The 26,071-nt window shown below is 44.0% G+C and overlaps 1 protein-coding gene across 1 annotated transcript in view; it reads left to right on the top strand.

Moving 5' to 3' along the window:
- LOC138666629 (uncharacterized) overlaps positions 1-26,071 on the top strand; it is a 292,085-nt gene that overhangs the window by 154,180 nt on the left and 111,834 nt on the right. Inside the window, 7 exon segments of the mRNA XM_069754825.1 lie at positions 19,652-19,833; positions 20,072-20,166; positions 21,488-21,706; positions 21,836-22,012; positions 22,099-22,222; positions 22,292-22,386; positions 24,818-24,908. Coding sequence (XP_069610926.1) covers positions 19,652-19,833; positions 20,072-20,166; positions 21,488-21,706; positions 21,836-22,012; positions 22,099-22,222; positions 22,292-22,386; positions 24,818-24,908 — 983 coding nt within the window.

Genomic DNA, 26,071 nt, shown 5'->3' on the forward strand with positions numbered 1-26,071 from the left:
AGATTGAATAAAATGGTTAGAGGCATTAGAGACATGTGTGATAGTGGGGTGCACGACATCATATAGGTGCTCACGAAATCTGTCTTTTAACCTGCGTGTGGTGGATCCGACATAACGCAGATTACAGGATTCACATTCTATAATATAGATTACATTGTCAGAATTACAATTTATAAAATCCTTAATATTGTGTATTTTGCGTTCATTTGCACCAATGAAGGTTGCAGTTTTTTTTTTGTGTACAGACACGTTTTACACGGAAAAGAACCACATTTAAAAAAAACCTTGTGTGGATAACCAGCTGGCCTTATTTTTTGGAATTTCTGATTGAACAAAACTAGGAGCAAGTAAGGTGCCTAGAGTGGGAGCTTTTCTAGAAACAATTTTTATGCCATCCTCTAAAATGAGATCCACCGTGGGATCATCTCGAAGAATGTTTAAATTACGGCGCACAATATTTGAAATAGAATTAAATTGTGCACTATAGGTGAGTATTAATACTGGCTGCTTCTGATAAACATCTTTTGTACATAGATGTTTGTTGCTCTGTGAGTTATCTGAAAAACCCACAAGTTCAGATCTGGTTTTTTCATTAGCTAAATTTAAAGCTCTATCAATAGTCCAAGCAGGATATTTACGTTTACCAAGTCTATGTCGGATATTAGTAATTTCTTTCTGAAAAGTCATTTCATCACTACAATTTCATTTGGCTCTTATGGCCTCTCCCACAGGGACAGGTTTTATGGTGTGAAAAGGATGAAAGCTTTTCACATGTAATATTGTGTTACCTGCAGTAGGTTTACGGAAAGTCTGTGTTTTAATTACCTGTTGCGGAATGCCTGAAAGAGTTAAATCAAGAATATTAATATATTGAGAATGACAGTGATATGTGAATTTCAAACTGAATGGATTGTTATTAATATAAGCAATGAAAGTGGCAACCAAAGATATATTTCCGTTCCAAACCAATAACAGGTCATCAATGAATCTATGATACCATTGGATTTGTGTGAAAAATGGATTGTCTACATCGAATATATAATTCTCCTCCCACCACGACATGACCAAGTTTGCTACTGATGGGGAAAATTTCGCACCCATCGAGACTCCACCTAATTGTAGAAAAAAATTTTTATCAAACAAAAAATAATTATGAGAAATCAAAAAAGACAAAACTGAAAGTATATACATCTGAAGATCACTTGAGTAATTGCTGTACTTAGATGGAGTTGTACAGCATAAAGAGCAACTTTGTGTGGAATTGACGAATATAAGGCAGTGACATCACATGTTAACCAGGACCAGTTAGAATCCCAAATCACATCATGGAAAATATTAAAGGGAACCTGTCACCCCGTTTTTTCAGTAGGAGATAAAAATACCGTTAAATAGGGCCTGAGCTGTGCTTTACAATAGGGTATTTTTTGTCCCCTGATTCCCTACCTATGCTGCCGAAATACCTTACAAAAGTGTCCTTTTTCGCCTGTCAATCAGGCTGGTCAGGTCAGATGGGCGTGGTCACAGCGCTGTTTCTCCCCCACATCTTGCTTATGTTCCCGTTGGTGGCGTAGTGCTTCTCGCATGCGCAAGTGCCGAATGCACTGCGCAGCTGTAGAAAAAGAGCGTGCTCGCCGCTATTCAGCGGTTTCTCGGTGGGTGCGGCCATCTTCCTGAGGCCGCGCGTGCGCAGATGGAGTCTCCTGCTTCCCGGGGCTTCAGGAAAATGGCCGCGGGATGCCGCGTGTGCGCAGATGGACATCGCGGCGGCCATTTTCCTGAAGCTGAGATTCGAACACGCACAGCTCAGGCCCTATTTAACGGTATTTTTATCTCCTACTGAAAAAACGGGGTGACAGGTTCCCTTTAAGAATGTCCCGTGAGTCCTTAATGTAACCCGGTACACGTTGGACCAGGGGTTGTAACATGGAGTCCACCCACTCGCCCAAGTGTTCAGAATAGGAACCCAAACCCGATATGATGAGTCGCATTGGGGGGGGGGGGGAATCTCCTTGTGCGTTTTGGGTAAAGCGTGTAATATTGGAACTTTAGGGGAAACAACACAAATATAGTCCACTTGTTGTTGAGAAAAAATACCTGAAGACATACCTTCATGGACAATGTCCTTCAATAAGGAAGAAAATTCAGTGTTAGGGTTAGAATGTAAGAGCATGTAGTTTTCCTTGTTGTTAAGCATTTCATTAATGATGTTAAAATAATCAGATTTGTTTAGAATGACCACTGAGCCCCCCTTATCAGACATTCTGATGACTATGTCTTGATTATTTTTGATAGTATCCATAGATTCACGTTCCCGTTTGGTTAGATTAAAATTGCATTGATGGTGACTCGACTGTAGAGTAAAGGTACTGTCACACTAAGCGACGCTGCAGCGATACCGACAACGATCCGGATCGCTGCAGCGTCGCTGTTTGGTCGCTGCAGAGCTGTCACACAGACAGCTCTCCAGCGACCAACGATCCCGAGGTCCCCGGTAACCAGGGTAAACATCGGGTAACTAAGCGCAGGGCCGCACTTAGTATCCCGATGTTTACCCTGGTTACCATCGTTAAAGTAAAAAAACAAACGCTACATACTTACCTACCGCTGTCTGTCCCCGGCGCTGTGCTTCTCTGCTCTGGCTGTGAGCGCCGGGCAGCCGGAAAGCTGAGCGGTGACGTCACCGCTCTGCTTTCCGGCCGCTGTGCTCACAGCCAGTGCAGAGAAGCACAGCGCCGGGGACAGACAGCGGTAGGTAAGTATGTAGCGTTTGTTTTTTTTACTTTAACGATGGTAACCAGGGTAAACATCGGGTTACTAAGCGCGGCCCTGCGCTTAGTTACCCGATGTTTACCCTGGTTACCAGCGAAGACATCGCTGAATCGGTGTCACACACACCGATTCAGCGATGTCTGCGGGAAGTCCAGCGACGAAACAAAGTTCTGGACTTTCTTCCCCGACCAGCGACAGCACAGCAGGGGCCTGATCGCTGCTGCCTGTCACACTGGACGATATCGCTAGCGAGGACGCTGCAACGTCACGGATCGCTAGCGATATCGTCTAGTGTGACGGTACCTTAAGTTGATGTATCTCCTTTTCTATCGTATCTTGAAAACAATCCATGTTATCTGTCCGATCTTGAACAGGATAGAAGAAAGGATTCTTGGTTTTAAATGAAGGCCCAGTATCCATTGGCGTTGAAGTGTGTAGATCCGTATCCAAATCCATAAGCGTCATGAGTCCATTTTGTTCCATGAAGTTTTTTCCCACGAATTCATTCACAATACTTGCTGTTTTGTCAGGGACAATGTCTCGATTGGCTTCAAAAAAATGTTTCTTAACAGTTAAGTCTCTAATAAATTTATTGATATCTTTTAATGTTGAGAATAAATCTAATCCAGCATTGGTTGGAGAAAAATTCAGTCCTTTGGAAAGAAGCTGTATGTCCGTATCTGAAAAAACTGTTGAGGAAAGATTGACCACATCTAATGTGACATTTTGTTCTGACTCCTCAGGCGGTTCTGAAAGATGATTGGTGTATTTATGGTGTTTTCGACCCCTCCGCCTGGTGTGTTTCTTTGAGAGTTTTTTGAAAAGCCATAATTATTGCATTTGTTTTTGCGAAAATAACGCATCTGTGATTTAGAGCCAGACAATGTTTGATTGACCGAAACGTCTTGATTAGTAGAACTATGAGAGGCATCAGAAAACTCTGGATCACAAGATGAAAAAGTAACTTGGTTTCTATAAGGGGCAAAGGAGGTGCTCTCTCGTTTTTTTAAAATAGATTTTGGAGTGGGTGAAAATCTCTCCCATCTGCCCCATTCATAAACCTGGTTATTTTTATAATCAAAGATGTCTCGATTAAATTTCCGTTTTTTAACTAGAGTTATTGATTCCTCCAACGTACATAATTTGGATTTTAGATCTTTCTGAAAATTATCAAACTCTGCATTGGTGACCACAGATTTTTATGATACTATGTCTTTATCCAATTCCAATCTAATTCTGGAAAGCTATTCACTCTCGTGCTTGATTATTAGTTGCATCAAGCGCTGTGAGCACTCAGACAGGATGGTATTCCAATCCTTAACAAAAGTATCGCTATAAACTGTGGTTGGGATTTTCTTGATGCGTAAACCTCTCGGAATCATGTTTTGTGATGAATAGTTCTCAAGGGTAGTATAATCCCACCATATACGAGTTTCATTGAGCAATAATTTCTCTATCGAGAGCATAGCATTCTGAATGTGATCGCGTTGCTCCGAGGGTCTCCTACCTCTTTCTCCCTGCAGGCCCGGATCCAAAATGGCCGTAGGGGGCCTTCCGGGTTCTGCAGGGAGGTGGCTTACCAGCGCCTGCTCAGAGCTAGCGCTGGTAAGCTTGCAGCCCTGCCTGTCAGATCGCTGATCTGACACAGTGCATTGCAAAGTGTCAGATCAGCGATCTGTCACTATAATGTGATGTCCACCCCTGGGGCAATGTTATAATGTTAAAAAAAAATATTCAGATGTATTAAAAAAAAAAAAAATTCCTAAATAAAGAAAAAAAAAAAATTGTTCCCATAAGTACATTTCTTTATCTAAATAAAAAAGCAAAACAATAAAAGTATGCATATTTAGTATCACCGCGTCCGTAACGACGTGACCTATAAAGCTGTCCCTCTAGTGAACCCCTTCAGTGAACACCGTAAAAAAAACGAGGCAAAAAACAATGCATTATTATCATACCGCCAAACAAAAAGTGGAATAACACGCGATCAAAAATACGGATATAAATAACCATGGTACCGCTGAAAATGTCATCTTGTCCTGCAAAAAAATGGTTGGGGCTAGGGTTAGGGTTGGGGCTAGGGTTAGGGCTAGGGTTGGGGTTAGGACTAGGGTTAGGGCTAGGGTTAGGGTTGGGGCTAGGGTAAGGGTTGGGGCTAGGGGTGTGGTTGGGATTAGTGTTAGGGGCATGTTCGGGTTAGGGGTGTGGTTAGGGTTATGGTTAGAGTTGGGATTAGGGTTAGTGGTGTGTTTGGGTTAGGGGTGTGTTTGGGTTAGGGTTTCAGTTAGAATTGGGGGTTTCCAGTGTTTAAGCACATCAAGGGCTCTCCAAACGTGACATGGCGTCCGATCTCAATTCCAGCCAATTCTGCGTTGAAAAAGTAAAACAGTGCTCCTTCCCTTCCGAGCTCTCCCGTAACAGGGGTTTACCCCAACATATGCGGTATCAGCGTACTCAGGATAAATTGGACAACTTCAGGGGTCCAATTTCTCTTCTTACCCTTGTGAAAATAAAAATTTGGGGGGCTAAAAACCCTTTTTGTGGGAAAAAAAATATTTTTTATATTCACGGCTCTGCGTTATAAACTGTAGTGAAACACTTGGGGGTTCAATGTTCTCACAACACATCTAGATAAGTTCCTTGGGGCGTCTAGTTTCCAATATGGGGTCACTTGTGGGGGGGGGTTCTACTATTTAGGTACATTAGGGGCTCTACAAGCGCAATGTTATGCCGGCAGACCATTCCATCTAAGTCTGCATTCCAAACGGCGCTCCTTCCCTTCCGAGCTCTGCCATGCACCCAAACGGTGGTTCCCCCCCACATATCGGGTATCAGCATACTCAGGACAAATTGGACAACAACTTTTGTGGTCCAATTTCTCCTGTTACCCTTGGGAAAATATAAAACTGGGGGCTAAAAAATAATTTTTGTGAAAAAAAAAAAAAGAATTTTTATTTTCACGGCTCTGCGTTATAAACTGTAGTGAAACACTTGGCGGTTCAAAGCTCTCACAACACATTGTTAGGGTTGGCGGAACGCACCGAATATATATTTATTAGAAGAAGTTGGTGCGTTCGCAACCCGGGATCCACCGTGCAGGAAAGCACCTGCTGCTAGATATGGCGGTACAATATAGTAGTATAAACAAACTCTGTTACTTCACAGAGTCTGTTAGCAAAGATAACGCTATGCCCTGTTTGGCTCACAGAGGAACACAGCTACTTAGTAGAGCAGATGGTGGTCATGCAGTCAAATGCAAACATGAAACTCCTCGCCGGAGGTGCCAGCATTCTAGGGGCTTATTTCAGCCGGGTCCCTGACTGCTTACAAACATGACCACACTGGTGCTGAGCTCATACATAAATTGATACTAGTGCATGGCCGTGCGGTCATTCGCACCTCTTATAGCTGCAGCAAGTACAGGACCTTCCTAGAAGGACCAATGAGAGGCTGCCACAGACTTTGAACACCTTCAGGACCTTCCTAGAGGACCAATAGGATTTGATGCAGTACATGAGCATGTGACCCTTGATCTCCAATGAGAGATCGTACCCTGGGCATGCTCAGAAGGGGAAAAGTAGGACTTAGTCCAAAAGACGTCTGCTTGCTGCTGACCAGTGCTGGCTACAATGGCAGAAGCTGGAAGGACAGCAGTAACCCTTCGCACAGTGTCAGACTGAGCATGACGCTGGGACCGACGCCTCCGCTGAGCAGGCTCCACTGCGGCAGGAGAAGAATGGGAGACCGCAGCGGAGATGGCTCGAGATTCCCCCTGTGCAGAGGCAGGAACTCGACCCCTAACACACATCTATATAAGTTCCTTAGGGGGTCTACTTTCCAAAATGGTGTCACTTGGGGGTTTTAATGTTTAGGCACATCAGGGGCTCTTCAAATGCGACATGGTGTCCCATCTCAATTCCAGTCAATTTTGCATTGAAAAGTTAAACGGCGCTCCTTCCCTTCCGAGCTCTGCCATGCGCCCAAATAGTGGTTTACCCCTACATACCGGGTATCAGCGTACTCAGAACAAATTGCACAACAACTTTTGGGGTCCAATTTCTTCTCTTACCCATGGGAAAATAAAAAACTGGGGGCGAAAAGATCATTTTTGTGAAAAAATATGATTTTTTATTTTTATGGCTCTGCATTATAAACTTCTGTGAAGCACTTGGTGGGTCAAAGTGCTCACCACACATCTAGATAAGTTCCTTAGGGGGTCTACTTTCCAAAATGGTGTCACTTGTGGAGGTTTCAATGTTTAGGCACATCAGTGGCTCTCCAAACGCAACATGGCGTCCCATCTCAATTCCAGTCAATTTTTCATTGAAAAGTCAAACAGCGCTCCTTCCTTTCCGAGCTCTGCCATGCCCCAAAACAGTGGCTTACCCCACACATGGGGTAGCGGCGTACACAGGACAAATTGTACAACAACTTTTGGGGTCCATTTTCGCCTGTTAACCTTGGTAGAATAAAACAAATTGGAGCTGAAGTAAATTTTTTGTGACAAAAAGTTAAATTCCTGTGAAGCACCAGAAGGGTTAATAAACTTCTTGAATGTGGATTTGAGCACCTTGAGGGGTGCAGTTTTTAAAATGGTGTCACACTTGGTTATTTTCTATCATATAGACCCCTCAAAATGACTTCAAATATGATGTGGTTCCTAAAAAAATGGTGTTGTAAAAACGAGAAATTGCTGGTCAACTTTTAACCCTTATAACTCCCTAGCAAAAAAATTTTGGTTCCAAAATTGTGCTGATGTAAAGTAGATATGTGGGAAGTGTTACTTATTAAGTATTTTGTGTGACATATCTCTGTGATGTAAGGGCATACAAATTCAAAGTTGGAAAATTGCAAAATTTTCGCCAAATTGTCATTTTTTTCCACAAATAAACGCAGGTAATATCAAATAAATTTTACCACTATCATGAAGTACAATATGTCTCGAGAAAACATTGTCAGAATCATCAGGATCCGTTGAAGCCTTCCAAAGTTATAACCTCATAAAGGGACAGTGGTCAGAATTGTAAAAATCGGCCTGGTCATTAACGTGCAACCCACCCTTGGGTGTAAAGGGGTTAAGTACCAAATTGGCTCTGTCATTAAGGAGTAAAAAAGTTCTCCAGTCTGTGATCTTCTCAGTTGATGTCCCTACATCAGAGATAATTGATCTTTGATTACCTTCTTTATGTATTTTAGGCAGCATGTAGATGGTTCCTGTTTTGGCACTGTCTGATATAAGATCCAATAGAGAAAATTGAGTCAATTTATGATATGTGAAAGCTCCTCTGTGCAATTGTTGTTGGGATCTTCCTTAAGCAAGATAGAGTATTTTTTTTCTGAGAGTTGTCTGCTTACTGGATGTAATCTGACATGTTCATACTAACTACCGCTCCTTTATCTGCTAATTTATTGATAATATTGTCGTTAGATTTTAGGGATTGTATGACTTTCCTTTCCTTACTCCATTTACTTCAATATTGTAATACATAGACTGAGTTATCAAACGATTACAAGTTCAAGTTCCCTTAAAAGACTAAGAAATAAATTAAAACATATAATATTAAGTTTAGAAATACGAAAAATTTAAGTACCCCAAATTTGGTGTAGTGCCATCCGTAAAAGTACAGTCTATCAAAATATGAAAGCAATTAACCCACAACAACAGTAAATGCACTTTGGTGTTGGTAAGCCAAACCACCGCCTCCAACTCCTCAATTTATTTGACTTCTGACTCCAACTCCGACTCCACCAAAATGGACACCGACTTGACTCCAAGACTCTGACTCCACAGTCTTGGTCGCAAGTTGCCACACATTCTTAACCCCTTTCTGACCTTGGACGGGATAGTACGTCTGACGTCAGAACCCCCGCTTTGATGCGGGCTTCGGGGGTGAGCCCGCATCAAAACCGGGACATGTCAGCTGTAGAGTTGAGCGACTTTTACTTTTTTCGGATCGAGTCGGGCTTCGCTTTGTCATAAGTCGGGTCGGGTGAAATCGGCCGATTATTGCGAAAAGTCGGGGGCCGACTGAAACACGAAACCCAATGCATGTCAATGGGGAATCAAAGTCGGCAGTGAATGGAGGACAGGATAACACCTACAGTGCCCATTTTAATGCCCAAAACATCAATTCTTATTACTTAAGCTTGTAAATCTTAATTTACTTTATAATAATAGTTAGGCATTGAAAACTGGGGGTCATTTGGCTAAAGTTGTGTGGGGGTAGGGCTGGCTCAAGATTTTTGTGGGCCCTGGAAATGCGGAAAACGTCACGGCGGTGGAGCAGGGAGAGGTAAGTTTTTCAACTTTGCAAGTGCTGTGATCCTGAGCAAGCAGGGGGGGCCCACTCGTTGGCACTGGCACAGGGCCCCTCATATTATGGCGGTGTGTTTGACGGCGGGTGGCGCCTCCCACTGGCAGAGACACTTTTGCGTACTATGAGGAGCCCTGTGCCAGTGACGTCGCCAACCTGATGAAGGAACCTGCACTTTCATCTGCACCTTCCTCTTTGTCCCCGTGTAAGGTGGTATAGTATGCGGGAAGGGTAACCTGACTTTCAGCAGGGTCAGATTTTGGCTGTGTAGAGTGTAAGGGGAATGTAGTGGTCTGGGTCAATGTACAGCAGACTCATCTAGCAGTGGCTGGGCAATGGGCAGGATGAGGAGGAAACACAGATATAGGCCCAAATAATAAAGTAGGCTAAATGCAGTTCAAAATTGGTAACAGGACTAAACAGGCGGCATTGCTTTGTTCAGTGGAGGACAACTGTAATGAGTGGCAGACACAGTTAGTAGGCCAAATAAAAAAGTAGGCTAAATACAGTTCAAAATTGGAAACAGGACTAAACAGGTGGCATAGCTAGGTACAGGGGTGGGCTCCTCTGCTGAGTAGCAGACAGTGGTAGTAGGCGCAAAGTATTAACTGGTCTAAATGGAGACCAGGGCCCCTGTATATTTTTACTATCATCTATCATTTCAACAAATTTGTATTGGCAGTGCCATTGAAGGATTTAACAGCACATACTACACAGTGGTGGAGCAGGGAGAGGCAAGTATTGCAAGTGGTAGAGCACTGTTCGAGCTGGGGGGGAATACTCTCTCGTGGGCGGCGGTACTGGCACAGGGCCCCTCATATTACGACGGTGTGTCTGACGTTGGTTGTGCACCACCTACGTCAGAGACACTTCATTGTACTATGAGGGACCCTATGCCAGTGCCGTCACCCAAGATTGGGCCCGGCCACCTGTCCAGGCAAACGGCACTCGCACGGCTGCTTGCACCAGGTGGTGACCATGGCCCTGTGGGGGGAGTCAGCCCATTTAGGGAGGTATAATAATGGCCTATGGTGGACATTCAGCAGCTGCAAATGGAGGAATTGGAGAAGTCAGTAAGAGGCGGTCAAAAGCAAGACATTTTTCCGGCAAGCTACTTGTCAGCAGGGGAAGGTGGGGCAAAATAATTTGAAATCCTTGATTGGTTCATTTTAATGAAGGCTAGATCATCAACATTCTGGGTAGCCAGACGTGTCCTTTTTTCGGTCAGTATTGAACCAGCAGCACTGAAGACTCTTTCTGATAGCACACTAGCAGCAGGGCAAGCGAGCTCCTGTAATGCAACACAATGTAAGTGGCAGAAAGTGGCTGGCTGATATACGACAAACTAACAGGACTGAAGTATATCCACTTTGTGAGAATTTGAATCTCCCTTTTTTTTTTGGGAGACAACCAAAACTCAGGCCCAGTGTATATAACAACGCAATCTAAGTGGCAGAAAGTGGCTGGCTGACATACGACAAACTAACAGGACTGAAGTACGGTATATCCACTTTGTGAGAATTTGAATCTCACTTTTTTGGGGGGAGACTGAACCAAAACTCAGGTCCAGTGTATAAAACAACACAATGTAATTGGCAGAAAGTGGCTGGAAGATATTTGAAAAAATACAAGGACTGTAGTACAATTTCAATCTCTCTACAATGATCTCAGGAAAAGTATGGCAGCAATAAAAAGGACTGCTGCACACAAAAGTGTGGACAAATAAACAAGATAACTGTGCAGAAAGGAGCAACAGGATTTTTGCTTTTAAAAAAGCAGTTGGTTTGCACAGCAGCATGCAAACAGCAATGCAGCTACCAGGGAGCCTTATAAGGCAGCCTATTAAGCTACAGAGCTGATGCACAAAAATATAGCCTCCACTGTCCCTGCAAAAAAATGGTGGTGTTGGACAGTGGAAATCGCTACAGCACAAGCAGTTTGGGGGTTAATCTTCCCTCCCTAACTATATCCCTTCTTCTGATAAAGCTGCAGCAACCTCTCCCTATGCTAAGATCAGCAGAAGTAAGATGGCGGTCGGCGTGCATGCCCCTTTATAGCCCCTGTGATGTCGCAGAAAGCAAGCCAATCACTGTCATGCTCTTCTCTAAGATGGTGGGGCGCGAGACCCATGTCATCACGCTGCCCACACTCTGCGTCCTCCTTCATTGGCTGAAAAATGTCGCTGAAAGCGTCATAAGAAATGCGACTTTTGCGCGCAGATCGCCGACCTCATGGCCGATCCCACAATAGGATCGGGTCGGGTTTCATGAAATCCGACTTTGCTGAAAGTCGGCAATTTTTGAATTTGTCCGATCCGTTTCGCTCAACCCTAGTCAGCTGTTTTGAACAGCTGACATGTGCCCGCAATAGCGAAGGGTGGAATTTCGGCAGCATTTAACCGGTGCTTCCGGCCATCGGGCCGGAAATGAGCACATCGCCGACCCCGTCACATGATCGGGGGTCAGCAATGCGTCTACATAGTAACCATAGAGGTCCTTAAGGCATCTATGGTTACTGATGCCGGTTTGCTGTGAGCGCCACCCTGTGGTCGACGCTCATAGCAAGCATGCAATTCAGCTACATAGCAGCGATCCGATGAACTCTGCTCTGCAGCTGAGCCGATCCAGTTGTGCCAGCTTCTAGCCTCCCATGGAGGCTATTGAAGCATGGCAAAAGTTAAAAAAATGTGAAAAAAATAAAAAAAAAATAAAAGTTTAACCTCTTAACGACCGCCGATACGCCTTTTAATGTTATTTAACGGCGTTGTGGAAAAAGTGAATAGCGCCCCCAGAGTCGGATTTTCTCGAGACCCCAGAGAACATGACCCCCGGGTTGCGATCGCCGATTAACCGTTCACCGGCGGTCGCAAAAAAAGCCAAATCGCGATTTCCCTTTTAATTTCTCTGTCCTCCGATGTGATCGCACATCAGAGGACAGAGAAATAGGGTCCCCGATCGCCCCCGATACTCACCTGTTTTCCCTGGTGCTTCTCGTGGCTCCCGATGGGCACCGCCATCTTGTTCCGGCAAAAAAATGGCAGGCGCATGCGTAGTGCGCCCGCCGGCCGGCATCCGGAAGATCTTTGGGGTCTCGGCTACTGGGGGTAGCCGAGACTCCAAAGAACATGATCGGGGTCGGCTTTTACCAACCCCTGTTTTGCGATCGCCGGTAATTAACTATTTACCGGCGACCGCAAAAAAAAAAGCGGTGTGTTATTCTCTGTTCTCTGATGTGATCGCACATCAGAGGACAGAGAAATAGGGGGATTCGGGTACCCTGTTATACTTACCGATGTCCCTGGATCCTTCTGCGTCCCCTCCTGCCCGCCGGCTTCTTCATCCGGTAAAAAAATGACGAGCGCATGCGCAGTGCGCCCGCCATAATCTGCCGGCAAGTAGAGGAGTTGGGGCTAAAATTAGGGTTAGGGTTGGGGTAAATTTAGGGTTAGGCTTAGGGTTGGGGCTAAATTTAGGGTTAGGGTTGGGGCTAAATTTAGGGTTGGGGCTAAATTTAGGGATGGGTTAGGGTTGAGGCTAAATTTAGGGTTAGGGTTGGGGCTAAATTTATGTTAAGGGCTATGGTTAGGCTTCTTTCACACTTGCGTCGGCAGGTGTCGGCCCGACGTACGTTGTGAAAATTGTGCACAACATGGACAGCGGATGTTTTTCAACGCATCCGCTGCCCAGTCTATGTCCTGGGGAGGAGGGGGCGGAGTTACCACCGCGAATGCGCGGTCGGAAATGGCAGATGCGACGTACAAAAAACGTTACATTGAACGTTTTTTGTGACGACGGTCCGCCAAAACACATAGGATCCAGTGCACGATGGACGTGACGTGTGGCCATCCGTCGCGATCCATCGGCAATACAAGTCTATGGGCAAAAAACGCATCCTGCGGGCACATTTGCAGGATCCGTTTTTTGTCCAAAATGATGGATTGCGACGGATGCCACACAACGCAAGTGTGAAAGTAGCCTTAGGGTTGGGGCTAAAGTTAGGGTTGGGGCTAAATTTAGGGTTAGGGCTAGGGTTGGGGCTAGGGTTAGGGTTGGGGTTACAGTTAGGGCTAGCGTTGCGGCTAAAGTTAGGGTTAGAGTTGGGATAAGGGTTGGGGTTTGGATTAGGATTGGCATTAGGGTTACGTTTGGGATTAGGGTTAGGTTTGGGATTAAGGTTAGGGTTGAAATTAGGGTTAGGGGTGTATTGGGATTAGGGTTAGGTTTGAGGTTAGGGTTGAGATTAGGATTAGGGGTGTGTTGGATTTAGGGTTTTGATTAGGGTTATGGTTAGTGTTGAGATTAGGGTTGTTTTGGGGTTAGGGTTGTGATTAGGATTATAGATCGGGTTGGGATTAGGGTTAGGGGTGTGTTGGGGTTAGGTTTGGAGTTAGAATTGGGGAGTTTCCACTGTTTAGGTACATCAGGGGGTCTCCAAACACGACATCCAATTTTGCGCTCAAAAAGTCAAATGGTGATCCCTCCCTTCTGAGCTCTGCCGTGCGCCCAAACAGTGGTTTACCCCCACATATGGGGCATCAGCGTACTCGGGATAAATTGGACAACAACTTTTGGGGTCCAATTTCTCCTGTTACCTTTGTGAAAATAAAAACTTGGGGGCTAAAAAATCTTTTTTTTATTTTCACGACTCTGCATTATGAACTTCTGTGAAGCACTTGGGCATTCAAAGTTCTCACCACACATCTAGATAAGTTCCTTGGGGGATCTAGTTTCCAAAATGGGGTCACTTGTGGGGGGTTTCTACTGTTTAGGTACATCAGGGGCTCTGCAAATGCAACATAACGCCCGCAGACCATTCTATCAAAGTCTGCATTCCAAAACAGCGCCATGCGCCCAAACAGTGGTTTACCCCACATATGGGGTTTCAGCCTACTCAGCATAAATTTTGGGGTCCAATTCCTCCTGTTACCCTTGTGAAAGTATAAATTTGGGGGTGAAAAGATCATTTTTGTGGAAAAGATATGATTTTTTTATTTTCATGGCTCTACATTATAAACTTCTGTGAAGCAGTTGGAGGTTCATAGTGCTCACCACACATCTAGATAAGCTCTTTGGGGGGTCTAGCTTCCAAAATGGGGTCACTTGTGGGGGGTTTCTACTGTTTAGGTACATCAGGAGCTCTGCAAATGCAACATGACGCCCGCAGACCATCCCATCAAAGTCTGTATTCCAAGCGGCGCTCCTTCCCTTCCGAGCCCCGATGGGCACCCAAACAGTGCCCCCCCTCCCACATATGGGGTATCAGCGTACTCAGGACAAACTGGTCAACAGATTTAGGGGTCCAATGTCTCCTGTTACCCTTGAGAAAATAAAAAATTGCAGGCTCAAAATCATTTTTGAGAAAAAAAAGGATTTTTTATTTTCACGGCTCTACTTTCCAAAATGGTGTCACTTGTGGGGGGGTTTCCACTGTTTAGGCACATCAGGGGCTCTCCAAACGTGACATGGCATCCGATCTCAATTCCAGCCAATTCTACATTGAAAAAGTAAAACGGCACTCCTTCTCTTCTAAGCTCTGCAGTGCACCCAAACAGTGGTTTACCCCCACATATGGGGTATCGGCATATTCAGGATAAATTGCACAACAAAATTTATGGTTAAATTTCTGTTTTTACACTTGTGAAAATTAAAAAAAATGGTTCTGAAGTAAAATGTTTGCAAAAAAAGTTAACTGTTCATTTTTTCCTTCCACATTATTTTAGTTCCTGTGAAGCACGTAAAGGGTTAATAAACTTCTTGAATGTGGTTTTGAGCACCTTGAGGCCATGTTCACACAGTGCGTTTTTTACTGCAGTTTTCCATGCAGGGTACATAACAATGTAACCCTCTGGAAAACAGTCACTGCTGTGCACATGGTCCGTAATTTCGTTTAAAAAGCCGCGCAGAATAGCTGCGGCAAAAAAGAAGGAGCATGTCACTTCTTTTTCCTGAACCGCAGCGGTTCTGCACCCATAGACCTCCATTGTGAGGTCAAAATCGCAGTAAAACCCGCAGATCAAAAATATATCTGCGGGTTTTACTGCGATTTGATGTGCAGAACCGCTGCAGCAGGAAGTGCGGGGGAGCGGGCGGAAGTGCGTGGGCGGAGTGTGGCTGCCCCCCCGTGCTCCGATGCCCGCCCCCCCGTGCTCCGATGCCCCCCCCGTGCTCCGATGCCCCCCCCCGTGCTCCGATGCCCCCCCCAGTGCTCCGATGCCCCCCCCGTGCCCTAATCTCCCCCCCTTATACTTACCCGGCGTCCCGGTGTCCGTCCGGCCGTCTTCTCCCTGGGCGCCGCCATCTTGCAAAATGGCGGGCGCATGCGCAGTGCGCCCGCCGAATCTGCCGGCCGGCAGATTCGCTCCAAAGTGCATTTTGATCACTGAGATATAACCTATCTCAGTGATCAAAATAAAAAAATAGTAAATGACACCCCCCCCCCCACTTTGTCACCCCCATTGGTAGGGACAATAAAAAAATTAAGAATTTTTTTTTTTTTTTTTCACTAAGGTTAGAATAGGGTTAGGGGTAGGGTTAGGGGTAGGGTTAGGGTTAGGGTTAGGGGTAGGGTTAGGGTTAGGGGTAGGGTTAGGGGTAGGGGTAGGGTTAGGGGTAGGGTTAGGGGTAGGGTTAGGGTTAGGGGTAGGGTTAGGGTATTTTCAGCCATTTTAGCCCTATAAAGCTTCCTAGGAAACACACAGTCTCTGCATAGAAAACTGCATAAAAAAAGGATAAAAAAACGCATCAAAAAACGCATCAAAAAAGGACCAAAAAAGGACCAAAAAAAGGACCTGCGTTTTCTGCCAAGAGCTGCAGTTTTTTAAAAAAACTGTCCTGAAAAAAAAAGGATGGAAATCCTGAACGTGTGAACATACCCTGAGGGGTGCAGTTTTTAGAATGGTGTCACACTTGGTTATTTTCTATCATATAGACCTCTCAAAATGACTTCAAATGTGATGTGGTCCCTAAATAAAATGGTGTTGTAAAAATGAGAAATTGCTGGTCAACTTTTAACCCTTATAACTCCCTAACAAAAAAAAATGTTGTTTCCAAAATTGTGCTGATGTAAAGTAGACATGTGGGAAATGTTATTTATTAACTATTTTTTGTGACATATCTCTCTGATTTAAGGGCAAAAAAATACAAAGTTTGAAAATTGCTAAATTTAAAATATTTTTGCCATATTTCCATTTTTTTCATAAATAATCGCAAGTAATATCGAAGAAATGTTACCACTACCATGAAGTACAATATGTCACGAAAAAACAATCTCAGAATGAGCGGGATCCGTTAAAGCGTTCCAGAGTTATAACCTCATAAAGTGACAGTGGTCAGAATTGTAAAAATTTGCTTGGTCATTAAGTACCAAATTGGCTCTGTCACTAAGGGGTTAAATCACCCCCCTTTTGCCCCATTCAAAATAAAACATCAAAACAATCAAACCTACACATATTTAGTATCGCCATGTTCAGAATTGCCCGATCTATGAATAAACAGCAAAAGCACAAAAAGAGGATTCAGAGATCCTCCAAAAATTAGAAAAAAACAGCAAAACACGGCAGAGGTTCTTACCTGCCTAGGCCTCCAAACAAATGCACTAACAGGATGCAGTGGACCCATGTGGTTAAAATAGAAACACAGGTGCAGCATAAGCGATGAGGCAGCCACTCACCAGCTACCAAACTAATGGAGGGGGTGGCTGCTTGGCACATTGCTGCACATAAAAACTTGTATGTGGCGCTGTTCACACAATGGAGATGCACAGCATCCAGGCAGGCCTAGTAGTGACACCCTTCTATTAGATCAGGCGGGCCTGCCCAGCGCTATCCAAATGCACCCCATGTGCACAGACACCACAGTTTACAAGCAGAAAATGGGTCGAACTGCACCCCGAAAAAAAGTGCAAAAACACATATAAAATTATTATGTGAGGTATTAGTTTATATTCTGGCCAAAATACGCAAGCTCATAACCCACGTCAAGGGTCCTCACGCTTATGAGTCCTATCTCTAAACAGCAAAAGCACAAAAAGAGGATTCAGAGATCCTCCATAAATTAGAAAAAAACAGCAAAACACGGCAGAGGTTCTTACCTGCCTAGGCCTCCAAACAAATGCACTAACAGGATGCAGTGGACCCATGTGGTTAAAATAGAAACACAGGTGCAGCATAACCGATGAGGCAGCCACTCACCAGCTCCCAAACTAATGGAGGGGGTGGCTGCTTGGCACATTGCTGCACATAAAAACTTGTATGTGGCGCTGTTCACACAATGGAGATGCACAGCATCCAGGCAGGCCTAGTAGTGACACCCTTCTATTAGATCAGGCGTGCCTGCCCAGCGCTATCCAAATGCACCCCATGTGCACAGACACCACAGTTTACAAGCAGAAAATGGGCCCAACTGCACCCCGAAAAAAAGTGTAAAAAACACATAAAAAATTATTATGTGAGGTATTAGTTTATATTCTGGCCAAAATACGCAAGCTCATAACCCACGTCAAGGGTCCTCACGCTTATGAGTCCTATCTCTAAACAGCAAAAGCACAAAAAGAGGATTCAGAGATCCTCCAAAAATTAGAAAAAAACAGCAAAACAGCGCCATATACAAGTTTTTATGTGCAGCAATGTGCCAAGCAGCCACCCCCTCCATTAGTTTGGTAGCTGGTGAGTGGCTGACTCATCGCTTATGCTGCACCTGTGTTTCTATTTTAACCACATGGGTCCACTGCATCCTGTTAGTGCATTTGTTTGTCAGGTAAGAACCTCTACCGTGTTTTGCTGTTTTTTTCCCGATCTATGAATAAAAAAAAACCTTAACCTGATCGCTAAACAGCGTAGTGAGAGAAAAATTTGAAACGCCAGAATTACCTTTTTTTGGTTGCCGCGACATTGTATTAAAATGCAATAACGGGCGATCAAAAGAACATATCTGCAAAAAAGTGGTATCAATAAAAACGTCAGCTCGGCATGCAAAAAATAAGCCCTCACCCGACTTCAGATCACGAAAAATGGAGATGCTACGGGTATCGGAAAATGGCGCAATGTTTTGGTTTTTTTTAGCAAAGTTTGGAATTTTTTTTCACCACTTAGATAAAAGAAAACCTATACATGTTTCGTGTCTTTGAATTTGTAATGACCTGGGGAATCATAATGATAGGTCAGTTTTAGCATTTAGTGTACTTAGTAAAAAAGCCAAACAAAAAACAAGTGTGGTATTGCATTTTTTTGCAATTTCACCGCGCTTGGAATTTTTTTCCCGTTTTCTAGTACACGACATGGTAAAACCAATGATGTCGTTCAAATGTACAACTCATCCCGCAAAAAGTAAGCCCTCACATGGCCATATTGACAGAAAAATAAAAAAGTTATGGCTCTGGGAAGGAGGGGAGCGTAAAACGAACACTGAAAATCCCAAGGTCATGAAGGGGTTAAAAAACGCAATAACAAGTGATAAAAATATATGTAAAAAAATAATATCAATTAAAACAACTTGGCACAAAAAATAAGCCTTTGCACAGCTCCATCAACAGAAAAATATAAGGGTTTCCCATTTCGAAAAAGCACAAAATAAATTATTTTTTCCAGGACGTCCCTCCTGACAGCACCACCAGGAGGTTGTCCTTCATATCCTTGATAGGGACAGGAAACACAGAAGAGGTTAAATAGCCCCTTCCACCATCACCCTTCAGTGTTTTTCCTGTCTCTATTAGGGACAGACGCAGTAGAGGAGCACAAATTTGCGAAAGATAAAATACCTTGACCGGTTGAGCAGAGGCTCCCGGCAAGACTCCATTCCTCCATTGGGGGCTCTGGGGTAGTGGAGGCTCGGTAGCACGAGCCCCACAGCACCACTGATACCGCGAGAGGTCCCTCAGTGGCCGGTCGAGCTGTTCGCTCCCGACATCGACCACATCCCTCAGCAGAGGGCTCTGGGCTGCAGCTGCTGCGTGGCGCCCTCCGTGCGGGAGACCACGAGGCCCGAACTTCCGGCCGTACAGCACAATGAGGGTGAGTTCTGGGGTGCGGAGCCTCTCGGACAGGGCCGGCGTCTCACTCCACTTCCGGTACGCTGATGACGATTTCTGGTGAGCGGAGCCAGAGACACCGCAGAACTTTCAGCGCTCCTGGCTTAGGAGCACGCCACATCACCTGGTAATGTGGCTTCAGGAAAGGCCGAGCAGGGACACTTCCCGACTAGACAGCGTGTGTTCCATGAGGCACATGTGCAGTCCGGAGGAACACCTGCAACAACTAGATGGGCAGCAAATGATCTCGGAAGGAGGACGAATCAGATGTCTTGAAGCCGGGTAAGACGGACTACTTAAAACAGACAGCTGACAGCAGACACTGACTTAGTAAAGATGGAGAGTGCTTGCCGTTCTTACGTCCAGTCCTTAGAACCATCCCTGGATCCCGTGAGTATGGTATAGTGAGGGTTCCTCAGCTGGGCTAGATACTGATCGTTACAGGACCTTCCTTTCCGTATTGCCTTTTAGGATAAGGAGACAACTAAGCGATCCACAACAGCAGTCAAGAGGAAGTCTAATAAGTGTCCATTATGCTCTACCAGACTTCCTGAGGCATACAAAAAGCTGTGCGGGACATGCATCGCCAAACTGCTCAACCAGGAACAGATGTCCTTATTAGCTAACATACGGACCATGATCAGAGTGGAGGTTCAGGCCAGTGTCGTTACTGTAGAACTTTCTTCAGGCTGGCTTCGACAAAGATCTAAAACCCAGTACACTAAAAGTGCAAATTTCAGCTCTGGGATCCTTCTTTGATTACCCTCTGGCAGACCACCCCTGGGTGGTAAGATTCATTAGAGCAACTCAACGTATTAGACCTACAATACGTAAATTAAGGTCCCAAGGAGGGACGGAACTAGTCTTAAATGATATACAGGAAAACCCTTATGAACTCCTAGACCTCAGATCGGTAACACTCAAAGCGTTTTTTCTGGTGGCAATAACCTCAGCTTGACGTATAGGGGAGATCCAAGCTCTTTCCATAAGAGACCCATATCTGAGGATCCAGGAGGATAATATCATCTTAAAACTGGATCCTGCCTTCCTTCTCAAGTTGGTAACTGACTTTCACAAGAATATTGCCCACCTTCTTCCAGGACCATAAAAACAAGAAAGAACGCTCTTTCCACTCTTTGGACGTTAAAAGGACAGTCCTACAATACCTAAAACTCACAGAAAGCTGGAGAGTAGATTTGAATTTCTTCGTCCAGATGGCAGGAAAGAATAGAGGGAAGAAAGTATCATAAGCCACCTTACCTAGATGGATAAAGTCAGCCATTTCCGCAGCATATATCTCTGCTGGAAAGACTCCGCTAGAAGGACTCAGAGCTCACTCGCTGAGAGCAGTCTCGGCTTCATGGGCAGAGAGTGCAGGGGCTTCCATGGACCAAATTTGCAGGGCCGCAACTTGGTCTAGAATAAATACTTTTTGTAGACATTATAAACTGGACGTTCTGTCAAACCAACAGATGGCCTTTGACAGAAAGTCCTCCAAGCAGTAATCCCACCCTAATACGAGTTATTTGGTACTTCTCCTGGTGGTGCTGTCAGGAGGGATGTCCGGGAAAAGTAGGAATTAGTCCTACCGATAATGTTGTTTCCAGGAGTCCATCATGACCGCACCCCTTATATAACCTCCCGTATATTTCCTATCTGATGTGGTGTAAACATTTGTAGTGGAAATTCAATAAAATAGTGTTGCATCCATCCTGGTGTGGTACTTGGAAAAGACACTGAAGCGTGATGGTGGGAGGGGTTATTTAACCTCTTCTGTTTTTCCTGTCCCTATCAAGGATATGAGGGACAACCTCCTGGTGGTGCTGTCATGGTGGACTCCTGGAAACAACATTACCGGTAGGACTAATTCCCACTTTTTTTCTTACAAACTTCTGAAAAATTTACACCACTTAAATAGAAGAAATATACTACTTGTAAATAGCCACAATTATCCTACCTTAGGCTAGTTTCACACTAGCGTTTTGCTGAGCTGCGGACTTCCTCTGTGAAGCCCCGCCCACGGCCGCACCTCCGCCGCTCAGCTCCACCCACTTCTGCATGTGGCCTGCTTACCTATCTTTAACATTAGGTACGCAAGTCATGCGGATGTATCCGGATGCCTCCGCATGCGTCATTTTGATGATGCGGCGACCCGCGTCAAACGCAGCTGTTTGGAATTTCTTTTTTTCTCTGCAGCGTCAAAACGACGCATGCGTTGGCATCCGCATACATCCGCATGACCTGCGCACCTAATGTTAAAGATAGGTACGCAGGCCGCATGCGGAAGTGGGCGGAGCTGAGTGGTGGAGGTGCAGCCGTGGGCGGGGCTTCACGGAGGAAGTCCGCAGCTCAGCAAAACGTTAGTGTGAAACTAGCCTTAGAGAATCAAGAAACCTTTGATAGGATTTTACATGACATTCTTCACGATTTTCCATCATCCTTCCATTCAGGTACCTACAGTATCTGATCCTCTCAGTGGAGATCTTCGGTATAAGAGAATTTTCCTGATTGACACATCAGGGATGGATAGAAACAGGGACAAGATGGCAGAGAGGATATTACATCTCACCCTAGAGATCCTCTTCCGGCTCACTGGCGAGGTGAGAGATTCTGATGACGTCACATTACATCATTCTTATCTATGGGAATAACAGATGGACAGAACTGGAGAGGTGAGGTCTCTGGAAATGTCTGTAGTGAGATTTATTAATGTGTCTCTCCATAACCAGGATTACATATTAGTGAAGACTTCTAGTGAGCGCTGTCAGGCCCCTGTGTCTGAGGGATGGGGAAGATCCCTGAGCCCAATTACATGGCCTCCAATGCACCGCCTGATACATGAGGATATCAATGACCAGAGAATCCTAGAACTCACCTACATGATGATTGAGCTGCTGACTGGAGAGGTAACACTGCTGGGAATTGTTTGACACATTGTGGGATACAGTAACGCTATGAATGAATGAGATGACAATATCATTGTATGTGTCAGGTTTCTATAAGGTGTCAGGATGTCACTGTCTCTTTCTCTATGGAGGAGTGGGAGTATTTAGAAGAACACAGAGATCTGTACAAGGACTTCATGATGGAGGTTCCACAGCCCCTCACATCACCAGGTAATACACGCGGCCTATAATTATCTGTTTGTAAAGAATGAATTCAGTCCCTGTTTGTGTTTTCTCCAGATCTCTCCAGTAAGAGGACAACACCGGAGAGATGTCCCCATCTACTTCCACAGGACTGTAAGCAAGAAAATCCCAATGTTCCTCAGGATCATCAGGTAGATGGAGAGAAGGTGTCATGAGATCTTCCCTATGATGTGCAGAAGGCTGTGAAGGTCTTGTGTTCAGTCTTGTTTTATCCAACAGCATTAGACACTGAACAGCCATTGAATCTTTGCTAAATGAAAATGTAATTAGTGATCCTTGTGTGTGGCTTAAAATTAAGTGATACATTTTCTGTGGATCACTTGCAGTGTATATCTAATTAGCATGAGAAAATCAAGTGATTTGAACATGATAGTTTTGAGATTATATGGAGAATATTGTGATAAAAAAAATTTAGCGAAAGGAGATTCCTACAAATATAAGCAGCTCATAAAAGAAAGGCATGAAAGACGTTCATCCACAATCATTCTAAGAACAAGCGGTGGATAGTAATGTACTTCAGGTGAATGAACAACTTTTCTTCAATGAAACTTACCTAGGCTTTGTGGCCAACCAATTTCATCTCCTTATGGCAGAAGGACACTTACAGCAGTATGATGTTTGATTCCGCAATGGTCATATGGTCATTGATTGTGTTCAGGAACATGAAATTGAGGCTTTTCTTGCTTCATAGGCCTTCACAGTCTCCAGATCTTAATCCAACAGAACAGGGGTGGGCAATTAATATTCCTGAGAGACCATGACTGCTGTGAAGGACTGCAATTATTTCTGCTTGATGTTAAAATGTAACATATTAAGACACTTATATTTATTTAAAGGGACACTGTCACCTGAATTTGGAGGGAACAATCTTCAGCCATGGAAGCGGGGTTTTTGGGTGTTTGATTCACCCTTTCCTTACCCGCTGGCTGCATGCTGGCTGCAATATTGGATTGAAGTTCATTCTCTGTCCTCCATAGTACACGCCTGCGCAAGGGAAGATTGCCTTGTGCAGGCATATACTACGGAGGACAGAGAATGAACTTCAATCCAATATTGCAGCCAGCATGCAGCCAGCGGGTAAGGAAAGGGTGAATCAAACACCCAAAAACCCCAACTCCATGGCTGAAGATTGTTCCCTCCAAATTCAGGTGACAGTGTCCCTTTAATATGTATTTATTCATTTAATCTTGATCAGAATTAAGTATGCTGACATCCTCTATATACAGCATGATCACCCATACAAATCCTACAGTTTAACAGAATGAAGCCCCACACAACCACCCTTTATTCAGCATGAGACCCCACACATACACCCTACATACAGTACGAGCCCCACACACAGCCTCCCTATATTCAACATAAGCCCCCACATTGTGCCACATATACAGTGTGAGCCCCCACACAACCTCCCTATATATAGTATGAGTCCCCATGCAGCCTCTGTATATACAGTATGAGCCCCCACACAGTCTGTCATACAATATAAGCCCCACACAGCCTCCCTCACATGGCCCTCTATATACAGGATGAGCCACCTTTATACAGGGTGAGCCCCCACATAGCCATTATATACAGTATGAGCCCCCACACAGCCCCTATACACAGCATGAGCCCCCACAGAGACTCCTTTATACAGCATAAGCCCCTATATAGACTCCTATATACAGCATCAGCTCCCACATAGCTCCCTATATGCAGCATGAGCCTCAACATAGCTTCCTATATATATGTAAACGAAAGGAAAAAACATATCTCACTCACGTTCCCCCAGCGCTCTGCTCCTGTGCACTGAGTCTCAGCAGCAGAATGATGAAATTACATCATAGCATCGGCTGTCTCACAGATTAATTGGTAGAAGAATGAGCTAGTGGCCCCGTCCTCCACCAATGTATTCACGGCTGTCTTTATCACAAGGATGTGGATAGCAGTGATAGAGGGTGGTGGTGGAGAGGCGGGAGAGGGCATGTGGGCCACTGTTTTCAGCCCCTTGGCTGTCTCAGCTCTGAGGGTTGGACTGGAACAACCAGAGGGCAGGATGTGACCCGCAAGATACACTTTGCCCAGGTCTGCAATAGAACGTCTCCTCGACGAGGTAGAGCAGGTTGTTCAGAGCATGTCAGCACTACCGTTTAATTTGTGGCAAATATAAAAAGCAATCCTGTCCTCAAGGGCCAATATTCCTGCAGAATGAGCAAAACTTATAGGAACTGATAACATAACGAATTGCTTGTTTTTTGAAGGCCAAAGGAGGTTACTGCCCTGATACATGGGTGTCTCTAATAATGTGACCATTAAGTTTTATACCTGGTGGAGATGAGAGGATAATTCTGATCATAGACATTAGATGTTGTCTGGATCTTTTCACAATGTTCTGGTTATGGAGGCTGCTGGTTAGAATTAGGAGCTGACTGTTGGAGATATACCGGAGACCTGCAGATATGTGATAATGACTAATGTCAAGTAATTTTTGGTCATCATGTTAATTTATGACCTTTTCTGTTCTTCAAATTAATTTCTCTCAAACTCACCATCTGTCTTTGACTTTTACAATCTTTGTTTCAGGGTAAAGATCTGCCCCATAATAATACTGCAAGGACATATGTGACGGGGGATGAGCGGTGTAAAGAGGAGATTCCTACAGATAACCGTACAGGTGAGTAGTGACCACTAAATGCACAGAAATCGCAGATTATACTCAGTCACTGGCTGCTACAATTATATGTTGATTTTTTTAGGATTTGTTATACAGAATATTGATGTGTAATTGGACTGGTGGAAAACTTTCATCTGTAAATGGTAAAGTTTTAAATTGCAAAATTAAAATGATGGGGTTTTTTTTCAGAAAAAAATACAGGGCTGCATAGGAGACCATCATTTTCCCTATATTTTGCAATACCGTATTTAGGTATACAGTAAAAGCAATAATATGATGACAGGTTCAAGTCCCCTAAGGTGACGAAAAAATGTATGAAAAACATTTTATGTTTTCTAAAATTGTACCAATAAAAATGTCAGGTCACCACGCAAAAAAAATCTCTCATATGGCTTTATCGACAGAAAAATACTTTAATGGTCTCAGAAAATGGCGATACAAACCAAATTTTATTTTGTCACTTTTTTTTATTTAATACATAAGGAAAACATTAGTTTGACTTTGTTGTACTAGTTTTGCCTTAAAGAATAACGCTGCCAGGTCATTTTTACAGCACAGTGAATGCCATTAATACAAAATCCAAAAAACAATGGTGGAATTCCCTTTTTTTCAACCCAATTGGAATTCTATTTACTGTTTTCCAGTGTGTTGTATGGTAAAATGAATGACATCATTCAAAACAAAAACAATCAGGTTCTCTCTGAAGAAGTTATGGCTCTTGGTTCTAGGAATCAAAATCACCAGTAAGTGTAGTTACCAACTTGCTCCATTTCCCCATACTTGGCTTTTTTATTTCCCATTCCTATTAATATGGTAAAGTGAATCATATATTTTTTAAAGCCCTCAAATGGCTGTATTGACAAGAAAATTAAAAAAAAAATGGCACTAAGAAAAAGAAGAAAAAAATCAACAACGAATATTGGCTGCATCTTTAGACAGGCACATTAAAACATGGACTAGCGAAGTAGGTTTAATCAACATTGCAGAGAAAAATAAAAATAACACATACCTTTTGGCCTAACATTAAAATCTATAATTGAATTGCACTATAATTACTTTAGGAATGTTATATGACGGTTAGTCAAAGAATGTCTCACTTCGGTTATATTAAAGGGAACCTGTCACCCCGTTTTTTCAGATTGAGATAAAAATACTGTTAAATA

Source organism: Ranitomeya imitator, chromosome 2 (genome assembly GCF_032444005.1).
Source record: "Ranitomeya imitator isolate aRanImi1 chromosome 2, aRanImi1.pri, whole genome shotgun sequence".
Lineage (NCBI taxonomy): Eukaryota > Metazoa > Chordata > Amphibia > Anura > Dendrobatidae > Ranitomeya > Ranitomeya imitator.